Source organism: Meriones unguiculatus, chromosome 12, assembly GCF_030254825.1.
Source record: "Meriones unguiculatus strain TT.TT164.6M chromosome 12, Bangor_MerUng_6.1, whole genome shotgun sequence".
Classification (NCBI taxonomy): domain Eukaryota; kingdom Metazoa; phylum Chordata; class Mammalia; order Rodentia; family Muridae; genus Meriones; species Meriones unguiculatus.
Window position 1 is genome coordinate 54,796,532 of NC_083360.1, and position 22,110 is coordinate 54,818,641.

The following is a 22,110-nucleotide window of genomic DNA, read 5'->3' on the forward strand; positions in this document are numbered from 1 at the left end:
TTGCAGGATTAAGTAAAAATGAGCTTGTTCTTTTCAAGCATATGTAAATGAATCAAGAAAATGTATTTATAGTCTGATCACCTCCTCCTGGGTGTGTGTGTGTGTGTGTGCAGCCTTGCCAAGCCACTGAGGTGGAGATGTAGCCAGCCTTGATAAGACCTGATAGTCTAGGGTCAGATAGAAGGGGAAAAAGTCCTCCCCTGTCAGGGGACTATGGAAAGGGCATAGGGGAAGAAGAGGAAGGTGGGTGGGACTGGGAGGAGATGAGGGAGGGGGCTGCAGAGGGGATACAAGATGAATAAATTGGAATAAATAAATGTATAAATAAAAATTATCAAGGTTAGAGTTCTTAATTTTATATATTTACGTAATTAACTTACACATACAATGGAATTAGTTATTAATTGCCTCACATATCATAATAAAATATGACCTGAAAATGAGGCATACATTGTCTATTTTTAATATCAGAAATATCACATTGCCTTGGCTAGAAATGGACCTGCAAACAGGTACATTTTTTCCCCTGGCCAGATTCCAGTGTAGGATGTGACCATTTGATTGAGTATTATCCAGATAACAAGCAGATTGTTAATAAAATAAATTTTCTCTCTTAGGTTACTACTTTTATTACACCACCTCTAGCCTTGTCTCACATAGGCCTCATGACTGACCTAAACCACATGGTGTTTATGTCTTATACAGAAGAGAGTTGAGAAAATATAACATGCTCCTTAAGGGGCATATCAATAAGATAAAGACTGGCATGGGAAGACTCAAAGCATCAACTAAGAGGAGATTCTGTTATTGACGCCTCATTCTCTGCTATTTTACAGCTTGAGCAATGACATGATGGCAGTAATCTAAAGGGATACATAGGGGTATTTATCTCCTTCTTCCTAACTCCAAGATAGAATAGGCAACTTAATGAAACATGAGTTTGAGCTTTGTATTGTCTTTTATTGTTTCAACTTTCTCTCTGTATTGGAACAAATAGAGTAGATTTTTAGACAGTTCTCCAGGTAAGGACAGTGATGATGAAGAGATAAAAAGCCTATTCTATAAACATAAGAACAAAGGAATAAGGATAGAAATGACAAGATACTGATCAGATTGCTACTAAGACGTATAAGGATTGTGGTTGCAATTTGTTTTAATTAGAAGACAGCACTTTCTGATCTCCCTTCTTAAACATTGATAGTGACTATTTGGAATAAGATGCAGAAAAACTAGGAGGGAATTCTCTCTCTAGCCCTCCCACCCATTTTTCTCTTTTTAAAAATCCTTAATCATTTAGTTATGTTTACTAAATTATAAGAAACAGCTATAGAAAAAACAATTTTAGCACATGTGCACATTAGATTTATGAAATAGATAGAAATGTATAAAATTATGTTTTAAAAATAAACATCTAAAAACAAATTAAAGCTTGCATAGAATAAGCTGCTGAGGATGTCCTGATATCTTGCTAACATGAAACTGGCTGTCACAATGCATCACAGAAGATGGAGAGCGAAAGAGTGCATGCTGTACAATAGAAACAACACCACTAGCCCAGTCATCCCAGCTTGTTCTAGGCATGAAAAAAAAAACATGCTTTCCAATATTAGTTACTGCACTGTCCTCAAATATATGACATAAAATCTACCACACAATCATAGGAAAAATGATTTATTCTACTAAATCAAGGTAGTCCTCAAAGTCAAAATTAAAATACAGAACAGACTTACCTTTTATAAAGAAGAATAGCAATCACAATACAGATGATAAAGACCACTGCAAGGACAGGACCTACGACCCATATCAAGCCTTCCTCTTCATCAGTGATTGGCTGTGGATCCAGATCCATTGACACAACAGGGTCCGAGTACGGGCTGGTTGCATACATCTTCTGAGGATAAGCAGAGTCCAGTTTAGTTAGATAATAATGTCTTTCTGAAGAGTATCTTTAGCACTAAGATGAGAGAAAAACCTATGATATGTATTTGATAAGAGACTGATGATGTCATGTTAGGAAAAGAGGGATGAGTTAAAAAAAGAAAAGGAAGCAGAGAAGGAGAAAAGGAAGGAGAGCAATTTACAATGCTGGAAAAGCATGATGTAACAAAAGCATTTTGAATGGTTTAGGCCATGTAAAAGATACTTTTCCCATGGAATTTGCATATTTAATTTTATGAAGTATAAAATACCAATAGCAAGCATCAGACCTGGGCTGTAAATGTTCCCTTCAAAAGTCAATCTATCTAAGGAAAGCTCAAACAACAGGTATGAGAAGCCTTCTTCAGAGTTGTTGCTCAGGGTTATCCAAGAGATTCCACAAACAGGCTATTGCTGTTGACATTGGTTGTCACCCTAAGGTGGAAAGTAAGTCCCTGCTACGAAAGACACCATGTATTTCAGAGATAGGACTCAGAAGACCTGAGGTGAATCTGATCTGAAAGCCTCCTCCCTGAAGACTAATATTCCTGGTAACAGAAGTAGTAGCCATGTAAGCCTCTAAGGAGGGAAACGATAGATGTTCCTACACAGCTGTAGGAACCACAACAACCAACATGTCATGGTAACTCTAAGGATGCACTAGTAGCACAGGTACATTGTTGGTGACCAACAACATTCTAATTGAACTTAAGGCCCATTCATCAAGAAGAAAACTGCAGTTGGTACCAGAAACCCAGTCAACAACCTGAGGCTGGTGAAGTAATGGATGGAGAAAGGAATTCCCTAGCGGTCATTTTATGAAATCAGCACAGTTCCTAAGTACACTCTGAATATTTGTCCTAATAGCTAGAGATGATTGTAGTTCTCATCCCTCTTTAAACGAGAGACCATTGCAGAAAGCCACAAATGAGCAAAAAGAGTTGTTGAGCTTAGTTTCAACACAATGCCTACACCTGAAGCACAAGTATTAGTGTTGAGGAGGGAGCAGAATGGTGGTAGGAGTTAGAGGAACAGGAGGCTTACTATGAGGCTGTGTCCCCTAGAAATGTCAGAAAAGCTACAGTCATGAAATTCTACTGCTATAGCTGCCTAGTACAAGGCCTGAATGAACAAATATGGTATCAACAGACATGGTAATGAAGACAGCTGAAATCTCATTAGGATTCTATTCTACACAAAGAATTAAAGGTAACTAGGAATGCAGAGAGCACGAGAAATAGTCTTTCCTAGGTAGGAGCACACCAATTGGTCACCCAATACCAAATGGTCATCTCTGACAACACATTCATTCAAATACCATTATACTGACTGAGCAGGTTGTATATATTTACACATACACATACACACAAACCAACAATTAAAGAAATGAGGTCATGAACTTGAGAGAGAGCAAAGGGAGTGCATGAAAGGTTGAAAGGAAGAGGGGGAAATAATGTAATTGTATTAAAATAAAAAATAAAGAATTTTTTTTAAAAAAGCATTAACCAATATTCAACGAACATCTACATTGTAGTGATATATTAATTGCTATATGAAAATAAAGATGTTAGACTTGAATATTCCCAATCCAAAAACTGTGATTCAAATGCTGTGAAATCCAAAAGGTTTTGATTGATTTCAGGATATTTTATAGACTTTTCAGTTAGGGCTCTTAAAAATCTAATCAAATATTCCAATATGAAAAGAACACTCTGAAATCAGAAACAATGTCGTTCCAAGATTTGAACATGAGACAATCCAGGTCATGAAGTTACAGAGATCAGCAATGGCAAACATTTTCATAGGAAAACAAACCAGTATCAAAATCAATGTAAGAGCACACCAGCACTTCTCAGTACTCTACATTCTCAGTACTCTACATTTTCAAGACATTTAAGTCTGAGAGGACAAGGCCTGCCTTCTCCCATCCCCTCCCCCCCCAAAAAAAAGTCATCAGTCCCAGGAACTAGGCCATAGGTCACCAATTCCAGGAACAAGACCATAAAATTCCCTACCCAAGAAATAGCCTGGAGGTGACCATAAAAAATGGGATGGTATCTTTCCTCAGGGTGGGGCCTATCTTCAGGAATGCAGCTGACTCACTATCTGGATGCAAGCCAGCCAGGAGTCTCAACCCTTGTAACTTCTCTGGCACACACCAGTTTGAACTGATTTGAATCAGTTTAGAGAGCCCCCAACCCTAATCAAACCCTAGCTAGCCCTAGCCAATCATTGATGCACTTACACCCTTGCAAAAATTTCCCTAGTTTCCTAGAAAAAGAACTGTGTGCGCTTGTCTAGTGTCTCCATTCTGCCTGATGGTGGCCCCAACATGCTGGTCTTTTGCAGAATAAATGCCTTTTGTTGCTTGCATGCACCTTGAGTCTGGGGTTCTTTCCGTGTCTTCTGGTTCCTAACAAGTCTACAGTTACAAAAGAGTATGCCAATATTTAAATCAGAGAACAAGATGTATGGAATTGATGCTACAGTTTTGTGAAAAAGAATTATTAGAATTTAGAGGGATTTGGTAAATAATATATAAATTTATGACAGCTGCCAATTAGAAGTTCATTTGTCTTGTTATTGTTGTTTTTATCCCTAAGAGGAAATCTACCACATATCTTCAAAATACAGTTACTCAACAAGGAATGGACTTTGTTTCTGTAATGTCCTATTCCGTTCTACTTTGTCCCATTTAAAATGAAGCACTTTTCTTGAATTCACTTTTTTTTAAGTTCTTTTATTTTTTTCTTCTATTCACAGTCAATTTACACCCATTGATTGCAGGTGTCTCCTTCCATTTACTCATCTATTTTCATTTAACTGTGACCTTTAGTACTATTATATCATTTACTAAACGTAATAGCCTTTTTTCATCCCTCAGGTTTTAAGTATCTTTTCAGACTTGCCTCAGTTGAGCAAGACTTAATAACTCCCTTCCTGATTTTCCTAATTCTGTATTTCACGAGCTCCTTCCCAATCTTTCAAACTGCATGGCCCTGTGAACTCACTGTTTGACTTTCTGGCCCATCATTCTTCTGTTCTGTTCTCTGCCTATCTTTTTGTTCTTATAAGGCCAGAAGATATTCAGTTTTAAATATTTTAAAAGCAGAGACATTCACTTTCAATCGCCTGGACATTCAGGTTCAAATGAAGAGCCTCCTTCTTCCCAGATACACCTTTGTCCGGATTCCCACTTCCTTAAGCTTTCACCCATGAAAAGAGACCACAGGTTTGACTAACTGGTAACCTTAGGTTAAACTGCTAGTCTCATGGACACTATTTGTTCTTTTGAACCTCATTAATGCTCTCCTATCCATACCCAGAGTTTCCGAATGTTATTAAGTACAACTGCTACTTGTACTGCTAACTTGTAACTGCAATGCCTTGGAGACAGGCTTTCTGGTAATACCGCTATGAGACCTGGGTACCTTACTATGGTTATCAGAAGCTTTAGCAGTTTTGTTTTAAATCTCCTTACTGTATGTGATGATTCTATCAAAGTGAGCTTTTGACGCTGCTTCCTAAATGTTCTATCCTTGCTAATTAATACAGTCACAAGTTCCATGACAATTAACTCCTAAAATCCAACGACTTTCCAGGGACACATGTAAACACTGGCTTGTTCACAGGATACCAAACACTGGATAGGAACAGTACAAATTCATTTAGCCATTCATTTCTTGTTTAGTGATATGCACAAAATTCTGTTTTTAAAGATGGTTATGTATACTTGGATTGCTCAAGTGAAACTAAATTCTTGGAAGGTTTAAAATATATATGCTATCTGTGTTTATTTGTTTAAAGTGGCTAGCATACCACATTGTACTTAGGAAGTTCTCAGTACATTTTTGCTGAATAAAATAAAACAATCAACCAAAAAAATAAACTAAAAAACAAAACAAAACAACAAAAACACCTCATCTTTTCAAGTGGTTGAGAATGATAAGATAAGAATGTATAAAAATTGTTCAAGGTCAGAAAATATAGTTAGGATTTTAACATTTATCTTTCAAAAATTTACTGTAAGGCACATATTCTGAATTTTAGTACAAACTCAGCAGAGAAGCAGAGAACATGCTTCTCTGAGTACTTGAATTTTATTATTGTTTTCTATTTTATTTAGCTCACAGAACAGGTTTAAAAAGACTTTCAAGATTTTCTGCACATGAAGTAGATGAAAACTCAGTATTTTTGAACTTTCTGAGACAGAACTAAAAGCAAGAGAGAGAGGAAATGGGAGGACGTCTTGGAACACAGATATATATATATATATATATATATATATATATATATATACTCATATATATGATTTACAAATATAACATGCATAGATAATAATTTACATAAAGAACTGGACATTGAGCTTACATATCAAAGAAACATGATTCTTTTTCTGTTTGTTTTGGTAGGATACCTTCCACTTTGTTGGCTAACCTCAAATTGAGAGAAGTGAGCAAACAACCTGATTTGAAATTCTTTACCAAAAGGCGTTGAGATAATAATGAAAATGTTCAATCACAATGGAAATTTAAAGAAAGGGTTTTCTAAAGCACATGAATTTCTAACAAGTCAGGAAAAAGATCTATGTTAAAAGGAAAAGAAAGCACAGGCATGAAATGATACCTGCCTCACGGAAAGTAGAATTTGCTGAGTGGGAAGACATAATGAAAGAGATTAAACATTATTATCATTTAAAACCAATTTCTGGTATTCTTAATGGGAGGCAACAGATTATCAACAGCTCTTTGTTGGGGGAGGTAAAAAGGGTAGAGAAGGGGTTTTTATTTCTGCAAATTGCCTACCAACAATTGGAATGATTATAGCTATTATTACTAATCAGCCATAGCAATCTAAAGCTTCCAAAAAGACCATATCACTGAAAACTGGATACAACTATAGACTATGAACTGAATGCTGGCTTAAGCATACAAGATATGTAAGGGGAAACACTGCTAAGATAATGGAACATGGCTGGGGCCAAAAACTTGTAGCTAGAGAGGCAGGCCTTAAGCCCCAGGAAAGAACCTACTACTTTATTCTAACTAAAGGAACACAGTATTAAATTGATTCCTAAAAACTCATCATTTTATTCATATGTTAGTCCCTCACTCAAACGTCATTTAAAACATACAACCAAAAAAACAAAAACAACAAAAACGCATCTTTTCATATGGTTGAGAATGCTACGACAAAAAGGATAAAATTTGTTCAAGATTTGAAAGTATAGTTAAGATTTCAATCTCCATCTTTCAAATATTTACCTTAAGGCACATATTCTGAATTTTAGTACAAACTCAAAAGAGAAGCAGAGAACATGTTTCATTAGACACTTCTTTTTCAAGTAGGCAGTGATTAACATAGAGACCCATAACTGCTCAGCATGCGAGATACTACAGAGTGGCAGTGACCAGCCCTAAATGGGACATATGTATCAATTATACCCCTCTTCTTGAGGCTCAAAGGTTATAATGAAAGATAGAACATAAAGATTGAAAGTTGGAGGCACTGGGTGGCTAAAAGGAATGAGTATTTTCCAGACACGTAAGCTCAACAGTGCAAGATCTGTACAATACCAAACCAGACAGAAATCATAGCCGGGTAGTACTGGGAGGGTAACAACATCCCACGCCTAGATGAGGATGATGACAATGATGTCTATTGGAGGATAGAGGGAGAGTTTTCAAGAAAGCAGAACATGAGAGCTACCCATGCTCTAGGAGACAGAAATCTGAGATAGTGAGGTAACAAATTAAGAGAGAAACAGACTGCATCAGTGAGGAAACATGTAGACATGAGTGGGAAAGCTTAGGAGACTGCAGAATCCATAGAACCCATGGAAGGCACAGTCATCATTCTGAAGGATTTGGTAAGCCATCTTTGATGAATTCTGTGATTTACCTAAGTGTTTCAAGTGCATCTTCTGAAACATTCCTAGAACTATATAAAGAAATTTTGTCAAGTAGCTGTATTTTTTATTTTTAAAGAAAAAAATGATTTCTAACATTCTATTCCCCTGGTATTTTACTTTAAAATTTTCAAACTAGATACAGAGAACATCTTGATGTAGTGAAATTCCAGGAAGGCTTTCAAATGACATTTACACACAAAGGTAAATGAGGCTGTTTTTGTGCTCTGATTTTTCATGGAAGAATTCCTCTAGTCATCCGAAGAGAGGCCCTGCTGTCCAGAAGAGCATCTGACACAGAGATCTATCATAAACTGTGGGCTTCACCCATAAAGAGAACAGCTCAACTCAGTTGCCAAGCCTGTCAGATTTAAGCCTTGATTAGGATACAGTTAGGAATGTATCTATTAAATGTTAATGTGAACTGCCACTTTAAACATCAACCTTCCTTCCAGTCTACTGTTTCTTTCCCTTTTTGTTTTATTTACAGCATTCAAAGAAACTGAAGGATGAAATGATAGAGGAGCAGGAGGAATTACATAAAACAAGACAACTCATTATTTAGAGTTTCTTAAGTATTCTCATTCATTGAATTATTCTGTAACTTTCTTGGCTTTTCACTGATCAAGTCTCTCATACTTTTCTATAATTGAAGAAGCTGGCTGTAGTCACCTTTCCCTAGATTCACTGTCTGGTGAATCTGAATAGAAGCCCTGTGTACTTACAGTTACAGGAGAATAAATTAAAGAACTGCCACAGTCCATGTTTTGAAACAGGCTTTGTGAATGACAGAACCTTTTGTTTCCTACCAATACCACATGGGGTAATGTCTCCTGGATCACATAACGTGAAAACAGTATTTTTTAAAGCAAATCATTTTCAACGAAAAAAAGAGAGAAAATGTTCTGGAGTCCTATGCTCTATCAATCTGGTATTTTGCTCGGGAAATTCCTGTCATCTGAGATGCCATCTTGTTTGTAATATAGTATCATGCAGAATGTGCAGTAATGCTAGAAGGACAGGCAGCCCAATGTTATACTTCCGTTAGTAAAAGCTTGTGAGGACATACTTGGGGTACGTGCAGGTACATTCCTAAATAAACATGCACAGTGGTGAAAATGGACAAGTGTAGGAAACAGAAGCCATCATAATTAACTTACAGACTCGGCATGGTCCATCACAGCTAGCACAAAGAAAACATATTCTTGTCCACTTTGGAGTTGCTTGTTTGTAAATCCACCATAATGTTTGTCATCCCCCAGGGTGAACTCAGTGGGAAGGACATCAAAGTGAGCAGCAATATATGGCTTTAATTCAACTTCTCTCCCAAAACGGATGCTTCTGCGTTTCCTAGATATCTCCTTAAGCAGCTTAAGGGAAAAGTGACAAACAGAAAAAAAAAAAGAAAAGAAATATAAACAACCAACTTATTGATGTCTCAGGGAGAAATTAATCCAGGACTGGGTAGAACCTGATACAGTTTGTTTACTTTTCCAGCAGGAGGTCAGCACAACTGACTCACAGTTGTGATTTTCAAATATTTGCTTCCTCTGAGGTAAGATGCCAAACTGATTTGCAAGGGCCAGTCTCCTCAGGGCATTAGATCTGGAAGCCCACATAATTTCCTACACTAATGAAATCCTTCAAAAGGCCAGTACTACATCATAACCTGTTTAAGGAAGCAGCACAGTTTGATGCACAAAAGCCTGCTTTCATGGGAGACACATGAAACAATTAGTAGCTGGTCAAAGCTATCTAAGTGCTAAAATATGATATTCTTATACAAGATGCCATCATTTTACTGTGGGTCATTTATATGATAAAAATTCTCTAAAGTATGCAGACTTGGAATCTAATGAATGACTTTGATTTACCTATTCTCAGAAGTCATTGTCACTTATTTCCATGTCTGGCTCAGCTTACATCTTTCAGTAACCAGTTGGAAGAGACTCTCAACTTTACCATTAAGTCAGCTTCTCTTAGAATCTAGCTTTGAGGAGTATGTATTTAGACAGGTGACATGGTCACTAGGATGGGTAAGAATAAATTTCAGTATCATGAAGAAAAGAATCCCCCCACATACATCCTTATATTTCTTCATAAAAATCTAAAGTAAATGTTTAAATAATTTATTGCTTTTCATTGTCTTTCCTTGGAATCAAATCTCATTAATGATATGAGAATTGATTTCAAAACAATGTAATGTTGTTTCTGTCTTCTATTATACAATATTTTAGAGTCTAACTGAGAAGAAGCCTCTGCTAGTCCTGGATGCCTTTTGAGGTAAGTGATCAAACTTTAGTGACTTTTTGGAAAGATTTTTTTTGTTCTGTTTTAATGTCTGTAGAGAAAGTGGCATGGGTCTGAGGACAAACTGGATAAAGCCTGTGTATCTGAGGACAAACCCAACCTTTATCATGGTAAACAAAATTAAAGGACATAGGCAGATTGGGCAGCAAAACTATTATGTTTGTTTTCTGTGCTGGAAAGGAAATTATAAAACCAAATTGTTGAGGTGTACTTTGTACAAAGATGCTGGCAGGAGAGGGAGAAATAGATGGCCCTAGTTGCTCTTTCAGTTAACTTATGTTTGATTCTCAGAACTCAAATAATGGCTTACAACCATTTATAACTCCAGTTCCACAAGATCTAAAGCCCTCTTTTGGCCTCTGTGGACACCAGCATGCATATGGTGAACAGTTATATGTACAAGAAAGACACTCATACAAAAATTAAGAAATTGAAATATCAAAGAAAGAAATGCTGCCACAATCAGGATTATGGAGAAATGGTTATTGGTTTTCTCTAACTCAAATATTTCTGCCAGTAACAATAGGTGATACAGTCTCTTGTACGGAGAACCACAAATGTACAACGCTGACTCAAAATCTAATAATGTGCAAGGCAGCCTTGTGGCTATGTAATAATTTGTTCCTGTGACATGTATCAATAATCTTTAATTTATCATGCTATAAAAATGTCTGTGAAATTTGAGATTATTGCTACAACTAAAATTATATAAGATATAAGGCATTTATAGAAGTTCAGGGGATTAGACATGCTCTGCCAAATTTTTATCTAAATTTTATGTAATTATGTATCTACATATACATCCCAGTGGGCCACTCAATTATGCTTCATCTTCCAGGATGAAGGAATAGAAATTTACCTTACAAATCTGTTGTCAGACATAGCTTTACAGTGATGATGATGACCACTCCTTAAGTAAACACATTGTGTACAAGAAACTCTTCCAGGAAGCCTAAATGAACATCAGTTCATTGGCTCACTATAATAACCATGTAAAACATATCACGATTATCCCCAAATCTAAGTGAGCAATATGGTGCGTGGCAGGAAGGTTCAGTGCACGCACAGTGTAATGTGTGACAAAAAATTAAACCATCCATAAGAGAAACACGTATAAAAGATTTTTTTAGCTAACTTTCATATAACCTAATATTTGTACAAAAATCAAGAAATCTAATATCATATTTAAGCACTGATCTTTGGAATTATTTTTATTTAGCATGTATGCAATTTTGTGTATCTGTTTTCATTAACATAGATGAATATCATCTTTCCTTATCCTGAATTTTTTTAAACATATAAATTATAAAACTCTGATGTCAAATACTTAATGTACTCGAATGGTGACGACACAGGTTACTTTCAATGTGCACTAAATTATGGTTTTTATAACCCTAGGAGAAAATACACTACAGATGCTCTGATTGGTCTTTTGAAGTTGGTCAATCAAAACCATTTACCATCAGTTGTTTGTGTGACTACATCCCTGCTTCTACTTCACTGATCAAGCTCTACCTTGGTTCTATTCATATTTCAGATATAGGCAGCTGTCATTATTAATCAGTATTATCCCCATGATTACTGTTTGCAAGGGTTTATTTAGAAAATATAATACAAGTGCTTCAAAATTAAATATTAGAACATTTTGGTGTTCCTTTGGGGCCAGCATAGTCATTTACTGAAGTCAACTCTGGAGCAGAACCATGCCTCCAAGACTACCATTCGGGATGCTTCCAGTGTTATACTTTAAACAGCTCAAGTAAGTTTAAACGATACCAAAGTTAGCCAAGCTGCTGAAATCATAGCCACAAATGACTTCATTACTTTATGACAAGGCTTTGAAGTAGAGTGCAATGAAAAACTTTGGCACATTACATCACTTGCCCTGAAATAAATACAACTAACATTTGGGAGTCATTCTGCCCAAAATTCATTGCAACTATCAATGCTTGTACTGTTCAGTTTGACCTTGAGAACAGAAATTCTAGTCTATAAATTTATCATTCAGATAATAACCCAGACAAAAAACTAAATGAGCTCAGAATATAATTTTGAATAATTTTAAAAAGCCTTTTTAAATCTGGTATGGGCTTAGATGTGAGGCATACATGTGGAAATGCCCTTAGGCCGTTGTTCTACTTGATGTATTTCCAACAACGTGAATTATAGGCCTTACTGAAAAAGTACTTGGTCAAATACATTAAGAGAAGAACGTTGCTTCTTCGGTCAAACTGAATAGTACCATGTTCAAAATAAAATTATAAATGATTTTTTGTCACACATACTAGGTAAAAAACAAGTCTTGTCTGCAGGGGTCAGAAAGAGGATGAGTAAGCAGAAAGTGAGGTTATAGCCTACCTTCATTTGTTCCCCTCCACAACAGTTACAAAATATATTAGACATAATTCCAGAAGTTATATCAAGGGCTTTAGTTCTTTATCAGAAATAATTTTCATTTTCCAGTCAATGCATATCTTATTTCTTCCACCATTAATTCTGCAATGTGGTCTCAATTATATCAGTAAGAAAAGTGGGAAACAACCCATCCTGACCCAAAAATTTTGAATTAATAAAATGTTCTTTATCAAGCTATTATACAGATTAATGCACCACAACTCAAAGGATGATTAAAATGACCCTTTGTTATGGGAATAAGCAGCACAGACCTGTAGAATTTAATTGCAAGGAAGTGCAATGTCACATAGCCTGTATTTTAATCCATTAGTGTTAATGTGCAGACTGGAGGTTAAAACCTGGGCTGTAAAGGAGAATCAGTTTCTTTTCCTTCCCATCAAATGGCTTCACTTGTAAGAAAAGCTTATTATTGTTTGATGTCCCTTTTGCCTTGGATCTCAGTGCTATGAAAACTCATTTTTAATAGGTGGAAATATTTATAGATTCTCCAATTTACCTTTGCATTTGAAATCCAATTTCAATAGAAATGTGAAAATTACAATTCTTTAATTCATCTAAGAACTATAGAGTGACTTAGGGTTAACTGCTTAGAGGAAAGATCCGGATTCTTTGACATCATGACAGAAAATAAATGGAAAGTAAGGTATGTGACCATATTACTGAAAGGTGTCATTTTGTACTGCAGCCATGTCACCTAATCACTAGACAGTGACACAAGCAGAGACTTGACCTTGAACTTGTCTAGGCCTTCTGAACCTGAACAAGCTTCACATATAATACAGGTAAGGGCTGCTGAGTTTCACTTGTGGAGACGATGATGCATATCTGATGCAAGCCCAGCCCCAAATCCCCTTTTCTTTCTGTCAGACCACATTCACCTTTATATAGACGCATTTCAAAAACAACAGCATTTCCTTGCAATGTAATTAGAGATTTTATCATTGTTCTTGTTCCATTTGTACTAATCTGAGGCAAAAAGAATATATAGAAATAATACGGGTTTTTTTTTGTTTGTTTGTTTGTTTTAGGATATATGGCCCATGTTGTAAATGAACCACACAAATTAAAATTTCATATTTCTTAATGTAGGGAGGGACTTAAAAACTTACAGCATTTTGTTAAAAAAAAAGTGTCTATAGTGTTTCAACTGTAACACCAAGCTCCCCTCTGTAGCTGGCTAAGATAATGTGTGAGATCTTGATAAATACTCTTGATTAATTTTTTCAGTACAGAAATACGTAGTAATTATTTTTAAAAAGTACAAATAAGGTTGTAGAGAGGGCTCAGCAGTTAAGAACACTTGTTTCTCTTACAGAGGATCTAGGCTTCATTGCCAGCATCATATGGGGGCTCACACCCATCTGTAAGCCCAGCTCCAGGGGATTCATCACCCATTTCTGATCTCCATAGGTACCAGGCACATACATAGTGCACAAACATGCATGCAGGAAAAGCACTCATACACATAAAATCAAACCAATTTAAAAAGTGCCTGTGTTTCAAGAAGTAACATTAAAATCATGTAGTTATAAGATTTTGGAAGTCGATATCAAACTCTTTAGTGTCTGATGCCTTTTGTACCACATTTCCTTCTTTGCTCAGAATTTTACTTTTTTTGTTGTTTTTGTGTTTGTTTTTTTCTGCACTGAAGTGCACTTTTGTTTTCATTTATTTGTAAGGCAAATAAATGTTTGGGACCCAGTAGAGTTCTGTGAAAATATGCTGAAGACCCTATACCAGGTTAACTACAATATGCTATAAAATGCATTCAGTCTTTGAAAGAGCCTCAAAAAGTAGGACATCTAGGATTTTATTAAGAGTAATGATATCACCTTCCATATTTCTGCATCACGGTTACCATTGGTAGGTAGCAAAAGAATAAGGACAACACAGATAAAACAGACTATCATCTTTTGATTAAAACAAAAGAATCTTTGTTAGGAATCTATAGTATAGCAATCCACTTCACTGGTTCGCTCAGTTCACCAGAGCTGCACTGTAGCTGCCAACTGAACAAAATGCTGAGAGGCTTCCAAAGAACAACCAAGGAAGGACACACACAACAAAGACACATTTACCTCATCTAACTCCATTTCATCAGGGCTCTCCCATGGCTTGATGAATTTTCCACGAGACTTCTTCAAAGGCACAATTATAATATAGTAACCCCTGTTCAGGAAGGAGGAAACAATATGGTCAGTTCAGAAAAGAAAGAAAATCTTCTACAGACCCAAGATTAAGACAGAAGAAAAATTATGAATATAGAAAGACTCCTCTATTTTTTATAGTAAGAAAAAATAACCACTTGTTTGCTTATTTAAAAAAAAGCAGGGTAGATGTCAACATATGACCTTGATGATTTCATATGGTAATTTAAACATCTCAAATGTAGCAGATACATTTGTTAGGACCCTTCAGCTGGTCAAACACAGTTTTATTGAAATCTGCCATTTTAGGCCGATCCACTAAATATTTTTTTTTACTTAATATTTTTAATTTAATTTTTGAGAATTGCCTTTACGTGATGACTTTCAACTATATTCATCTCTACTCCCTTCCTCTAAATCCTCTTGGATCCTCATATCTCTTTCTTTCTTTCTTTCTTTCTTTCTTTCTTTCTTTCTTTCTTTCTTTCTTTCTTTCTTTCTTTCCTTTCTTTCTTCCTTTCTTTCTTTCTTTTTTATTAGTTACATTTTATTAATTCTGTATCCCAACTGTATCCCGCTCCCTCATTCCCTCCCAAACCCTCCCTCCCTCCTTTATTTCCTCCCTGCCCCTTTCCAAGTCCACTGATTGGGGAGGACCTCCTCCCCTTTCATCTGACCCTGTTTTATCAGGTATCTTCAGGACTGGCTGCAAAGTCCTCCTCTGTGGCCTAGAAGGACTGCTCCTCCCTTGGGGGGGAGGAGGGAGGGATGTCAAAGAACCTGCAATTGAGTTCCTGTCAGAAAAAGTCCCTGTTCCCCTTACCATGGGGAAACAATTGGTTACTGAGCTACCACGGACTTCATCTGAGCAGAGGTTCTGGGTTATATCCATATATGGTCCTTGGTGGAGTGTCAGTCTCAGAAAAGACCCCTGTGCCCAGATATATTTGGTCCTTGTGGAGCTCTTAGCCTTTCCACATCATACAAACTCCCCCTTGTTTCATATGGTTCCCTGCACTCTGCTGAAGGTTTGGTTATGAGTCTTAGTATCTGCTTTGATACACTGCTAGGTATAGTCTTTCAGGGGCCCTCTGCGGTAGGCTCCTGTCCTGTTACTTGTTTTCTCTTACGTCCAATGCACCTCCCATTTTTCTTTCTAAGGATTGATCATCTTACCCCGGGTCTTCTTTCTTGTTTGTCTTCTTTAGCTGTATAGATTTCATTATGTTTATCATATCTTATAGGATTATAAGAGTGAGTATATGTCATGTTTGTCTTTCTCCTTCTGGGATATTTCACTCAGAATGATCTTTTCTAGATACCACCATTTGCCTGCAAATTTGATGATTTTCTCGTTTTTGATTGCTGAGTAGTATTCCATTGTGTAAAAATACCACAATTTCTGTATCCATTCCTCTGTTGAGGGACATCTGGGTTGTTTCCAGGTTCTGGCTATTTCAAATAAAGCTGCTACAAACATGGCTGAGCAAATTTCCTTGTTGTGTATTTGAGCAAATTTTGGGTTTATGCCTAGGAGTGGTATAGCTGGATCTTGAGGAAGTACTATTCCTAATTGCCTGAGAAAGCGTCATATTGACTTCCACCAAATATTTTTAATATTAACTAATAAAAATGTTTTTATAAGGAAATTATATAATAAAATGGCTATTGTCTGTTATTAGTATCTATTATTTTATACATATATGAATTTATGTTTATTATACTTAAATAAAAATAAAAGTATTTTAAAGTCACTCATAATCTTATAATTATATAATGAAAAAGGTTCATTGAAACTCATTAATTTGTAAAACTAAGTAGCACAGGAATTTAAGGACTATTAGCACCTAAAATCCTTCAAAATAGGATTTAGTACAATAATATTTACAGAAAGAAATACACATGTTCCATACACTGAAGATGGTCAACTAAAACATATACTGCATAAAGCTACATGGTCAAGAGAAGGTATACATTAGTAATGCAGGTGCTTTGTAATTTCAGGATAGTACATATCCTTCTCTTGCTTACATGTATGAGAACTCTGATCTTAGCAATGTTCAGTACAAAGACATTGCAGATAATAACTAATAATACTGCTAATATCAATTACACTACAATTTTAGGTTCAGTACTAAATACATAATCTAGTTTTGATTTTTTACATAGCACAACCCATAAGACTGGGTAGATAAAAGACTGGTTATAGATAAAAGAAATAAGAACAATAAATAAGTGCTCAATTTAATCAGACAGTGAGGCAATTCACTCAAAGCTTTATCATGGCCTCATTTTTTTTCATTTATTTTATTTATCACAAAATATTTTTGAGAACCTGATAAATTTGGTGGAGATTCACTGCAAAACTGAAAATACATACCATGTACACAGGAATGGATTCATACAATTTTAAAAGAAACAGCTATCACATGCGACAAAGAAAAGCAAGTAGCCCTGTTCCTCATGCTATTCTAGAGTCAAAGGGCACATAGGAAGCCCTCTCAACAATCCCTCTGCTATTGCAAGTTTCTTCCCATGTCTAACTTCTTAAGCTGAGATGTCTAGAGCTGTGAGACTTCTGTGGGCATCAAGCATTGAGATGTGGCTGGTGAGAACTGATATATGCTGTTATATGTAAAAGATAGTATAAACTTACAATGCATAGCATTCAGTCATAATTTAGTTGTGATAACACAATGACAAATAACAATAATATGGATATGTAGGATTAAATCAATTGCTGCTAAAATTGATTTCCTATTACTTTTCCTTTAAAAAAAAAATACCAGTACTAGAAAATGGAACATTTCATTCTTGCTCTCACAGTATTAGTTGAGTCATGATTCCCAGGTCTATTTGGATGACAAACTTGTCACCTGAGGAGGTACCTGGTCTAGAGTTGGGGCTCTGCTACTAATGTGCTCAGAGTTCTCAGACTGTGCATTTAATGCCCATGAATTGCAGTTGTATATTCTGAAAAGAGAGAAAAAATAAAAAAGACTATGCGCCTGTTCTGTAAAGAAAATAACACAAGTGCACTGAAAGAGCTTGGCAGCCTGTACAGCATACAGTATGGAAGACAGGCCAGTGGATCCTGGCAAGGTTGCCAAATTTTTCACTAGAATGTTGGGGTTTCTTCACTATCCTGGAATAGGGACTTGTGAAAGCCTTCCCCTAATCAAGAAATCAAGTCAAACCAGAATCCTTTCAATGGTGCTCTGAGCAACTACTCAGCAGGTGCACAAGGTTCCAGCACCCAGCCATTCACTTTCTTTACTACAGAGCGGCATGATGATCAAGGAGAGTGAGGAGAAATAAGAGTTGGAATGTGTGAAAGAGGCCATTTTTTAAAATTTTATTTTATGTTCCAGACTAGGCTTCCTCCTTTTCTCATCCTCCTACCACCTGAATGATTTGCAAAACAAGTCCATCATGTTAAATGAGCACAGAGAGAAATGACAGAGCTGCAACTGAGCATTCAAAATAATACTGCAGATGCACTTGATACACACACTTGTCAAGAAGCCTCTTCATTTTCATACCCACTCTGCAGTCTCTTGCTACAGCAATGATGCTAGGGGTTAGGAGAGAGCATCCATTGTTCCCCTGCAGGTTCTGATAAACCAGAGTCAAGCTGATGAATTATATTATTTTTTTTCTCCCTCTTCTACACTGAATTGCCATTCTTATACATGAAAAAAAAATCCATTGTTTTACTTCAGCAGTATTCCCCAATTATTGACTGAACTCCCTGCTAAGATAAGAAGGGAACAACTTACCCTACAGCAATTAATTAACCAGTATGATCAGATATCTATCATCTTTTTCCCTCTGCTGATCTAAACACTCCTCTAGGGCAGGCAAGGTAGGGCTGCCTTCAGAGCAGCCTTGCACATTTCATGATAGTTTGGTAATCTGGAATTCCTATTACCCGAGGCTTTGTGATACGTCCCAGCATCATCTGAAACCTACCAACCAGTCCAGCCTTTTATTTTTCTTCTTGAAGATTTGAGTGTGAGTGGTGTGTGTGTGTGTGTGTGTGTGTGTGTGTGTGTGTGTGTGTGTAAGGGTCAGAGTCTTCCTACATTTGGAACTCTGCCAATGTCCTTGATGATTTCCTTTCTATCTTTAGGGAGGTGACTATATAACAACCATGGTTCTCATTGCTTTTAGCTGTCATTTTCCCCCAAAGCTTTAGTTGTAATACACACCCCATTCTGTCCCTCAGCCCAGGATGGTAAATAAAGCATGAGAAATAATAAAAGCGCAGATCATACCATAAATTCATGAACCTTGGATACAAACAGGCCCCTAGATCTCCATACAGTTTCTCTCTTTAACTAGTATTTCCATTTTCCACAACAAGATAATTTTCTCATGTGGACTCAGAACTTGAACATCTTTTTAGGAAAAGGTATATATATCACTTAACAATAGAGAAAATGCAACTGACAAAATTCTCTTCCTCACCTTTCCAGAAAACAAGCTTATCTGTCCTTGCATGCAAACCATAATCTTTCCTTTTGGTACAGAAGATGTCTGGGATGGCATTCATGATATTGGTTCATCAATGGGCTTTCACTCCCTTCCTCTCAACTTAAGACATGCACTAAACACTGGACTGCTTCTCTCAGTACTTCTATCTAAATTTCTTCTTCCCATAGTAGCCTACAGATTGCCTTTTAATGACACAAGAATCCACTATTTTAAAAACAAAGCAAACACAACTGCTGGCCAAAGCACCTACTAATTAGAAGAGAGAGAGAGGGGGAAAAAAACCTCTCTATATAACCAGCTGTCCCGTCTCTTGGTGGCTTGAATGGGAATGTCCCTCTTAGGCCCAGATATCTGCATATTTGATTCTCAGCTCATGAGCACGTCTGAAGAGCCTCAGAAGATGTGGTTTTGGTGGAAGAAGTGTGCCCATGGAAGTTGTGTATGGAAGTTTAAAGCCTACCACAATTTTTGGTGTACTTTCCTTATTTATGATTCAAGATGTGAGCTCTCAAATGACGTGCTAGCTGTTATGCCTTTACTACAGCATGGAAACTGCCTCTGAAACTGTAGACCCAAGTAAATTATTTTTTTTCTACAAGTTAAACAAACAAACCAAAAACCAAACCAAACAAAAAGATCCCCTAAAGCCCATAGTCAGTCACAGCAATCTCTCCTATCTCTTACTGCCCAAATTCTTTAGGAAGGTTTGTGCCTTCTCTCCATCCTTGCTAGTACTCCTGCCTTCTTGCCTCAGCACTGCACTGTCTCAGCAGAGCACAGCATCAGCAATGCCAGCAATTTTAGATGTCACACGCCTAAATGGTGTTACAATGAACGAAGAATATTTTTATATTATTAAAACTTTTCTAAGCATGTAGGTAAGACCTTCCATAAAGAATTGCATGCCTTCTTTTAGTAATTAGCAAATTCTACATTTTCCTATTTTATAACTTACTATACAAATTTTATCATTGTAAAGAATTTATTATTGACGCACAACTATTAAATTATATAATTTAAACAAAATCTGTCCCAGGACTTTTCTTCATGTTCTTTTTTTCTAATCCACAGATATTTCAGTCTCACTCAAAACTCAGAATATTAGCTTTCTGTACATAATGAATACATAATCATATTCACCCCAAATTCTCTTCTGAATATCAAAGATTTATCAAGCTTCATCTCTATGTGCCAAAGTACTTACTTACCACTATGGTTACAATGAAACAAACACCAAGACCTTACTGCTCTCAAGCTGCACAGCAGCCATTGTAACCTCAGCAGTGGATCTGGCTATTACATTGCCAGTCTGTTTTCATTTTCTTCTTCCCTCTTTCCCAGTTTACCTCATGTGCTGTTAACTTCTAAACTCTCTCCAGAGGATTTACTTCTCTGCTGTCATCCATCTGTCCTCATTTTTTTTTCCATGCCTGGACAAGAGTCCTATAACATCCCTCTTCACTATCTTTTTCTAGTCTAGTCTTTGAAATTTTCATTTCATAATAAAAAAATTGATTGTGCCATTCCAACCCTGGATGATATTTCAATAAAGACTTATTTCTCTTAGAATAAATACAAAGACATTACAAGGCATGTCAGAATCTTGCTTGCATTCCTCTCCCCACACTGACCTGTACTTAAATTGACTTTCAGTGTTTTGGATTGATTTTGGTGCATTTGGTCATCACATCCTTGATCATTATTTCCCAACTGCTTAGAAGCTCATCAAGTTAATTCTCCTTCCTTAAATATTAATTCACTAATTACTTCCCAAGGGAATCCTTTTCTGACTTCTGGTAAGACTCTAACATAGACTAAAGTGACCATTTTTGTCTATAATGTTTTTATACTTTTTAAGATATGTTTTGATATTTTAATGACCATTATTAAAGTAGATGCACATGTAATCTATTCAAAATTCATCCAAAATTGCTACTTTATGACTGAATTACTTTTCTTCTGAAATGTGGAAGTGATTGGGATAGGTGGCTTCTGGGAATTTATGTCTCTTCTAAATTAAGCAGTCAAAATGTTTGGTGTTTCCTATGGGAGTTTACAATTTCCGTTACCATCAAGCTCTTCCTCCTTCCATTTGAAAAACAATGACACGATCACAGAGTTTATGTAGGAAACATAATCCTTACTGTGAAGTACTTTTCTTTATCAGCTTACTAGTTCAAATCTCACATGATATTATAATAAATGAGAGGATTCACACAGGCAGAGAAGGACAAATGGGGAGCCGATATATGTTCTTTAAATTTATACTGACAAAATCTTACCAAGTGAGCATACTTACCTCAAATGGAAAAATATTTTTGATAAAACTAAGTTATATACGAATTCTACTTTGCTTGTTTGAACCCTAGACTTAGACTCAAAACATCTTTATCAACATAGACTTCAACTATTATGCTAATAGAATAATTTTAAAAATCCTCTGAATTAATGTATCTAGAACGAATATGACTACTTATAAATTACTGTATGTTTTTTCAGACTATTAGATTTAACTAGATAAGTTAAGTCGAACCTTCAGAACTTAAATTCTATTAAGCAGTGTTTTAGTAATGTTATTTAATATGCTATCATCAAGGGGCCAACTTCCTTTGTAATTATGTGAAAAGGCAAGGTCTAGCTTCCTTTTGTTTTCCTCTTTCTTTCTTTCATTCTTTTTTCTTTCTTTCTTTTCTTTTACACAGTCCTACTTCAAATGCAGCAAGCCTTTTAGCATAAGTAATTTGTCTTGGCATTTTGAAACTTGTTATTTAACTGGAGGTCAAAATCTTTTTCAAAGTTCAGGGATGAATGTCAATCTTCACATAATTTTTTCCTGTTATGTTTTGTGTGTATTGCTTAAATCAAATTACTTTATCATAGAAAACCGACAGGAGGTTGAATGATCTTTCCAATTTC

The 22,110-nt window shown here is 36.1% G+C and overlaps 1 protein-coding gene across 39 annotated transcripts in view; it reads right to left on the reverse strand.

Annotated features, from left to right (window-relative positions):
* Ptprd (protein tyrosine phosphatase receptor type D) overlaps nucleotides 1-22,110 on the reverse strand; it is a 2,581,289-nt gene that overhangs the window by 139,334 nt on the left and 2,419,845 nt on the right. For 32 of the 39 annotated variants that reach the window (XM_060365741.1, XM_060365740.1, XM_060365734.1 and 29 more), the window contains 3 exons: nucleotides 14,629-14,719; nucleotides 8,986-9,195; nucleotides 1,731-1,891 (listed from right to left, as the gene is read on the reverse strand). In XM_060365741.1, the coding sequence (XP_060221724.1) occupies nucleotides 1,731-1,891; nucleotides 8,986-9,195; nucleotides 14,629-14,719 (462 nt within the window). The remainder of the gene's footprint in view (nucleotides 1-1,730; nucleotides 1,892-8,985; nucleotides 9,196-14,628; nucleotides 14,720-22,110) is intronic. The other 7 variants (XM_060365770.1, XM_060365771.1, XM_060365751.1 and 4 more) reach the window with 1 other exon arrangement.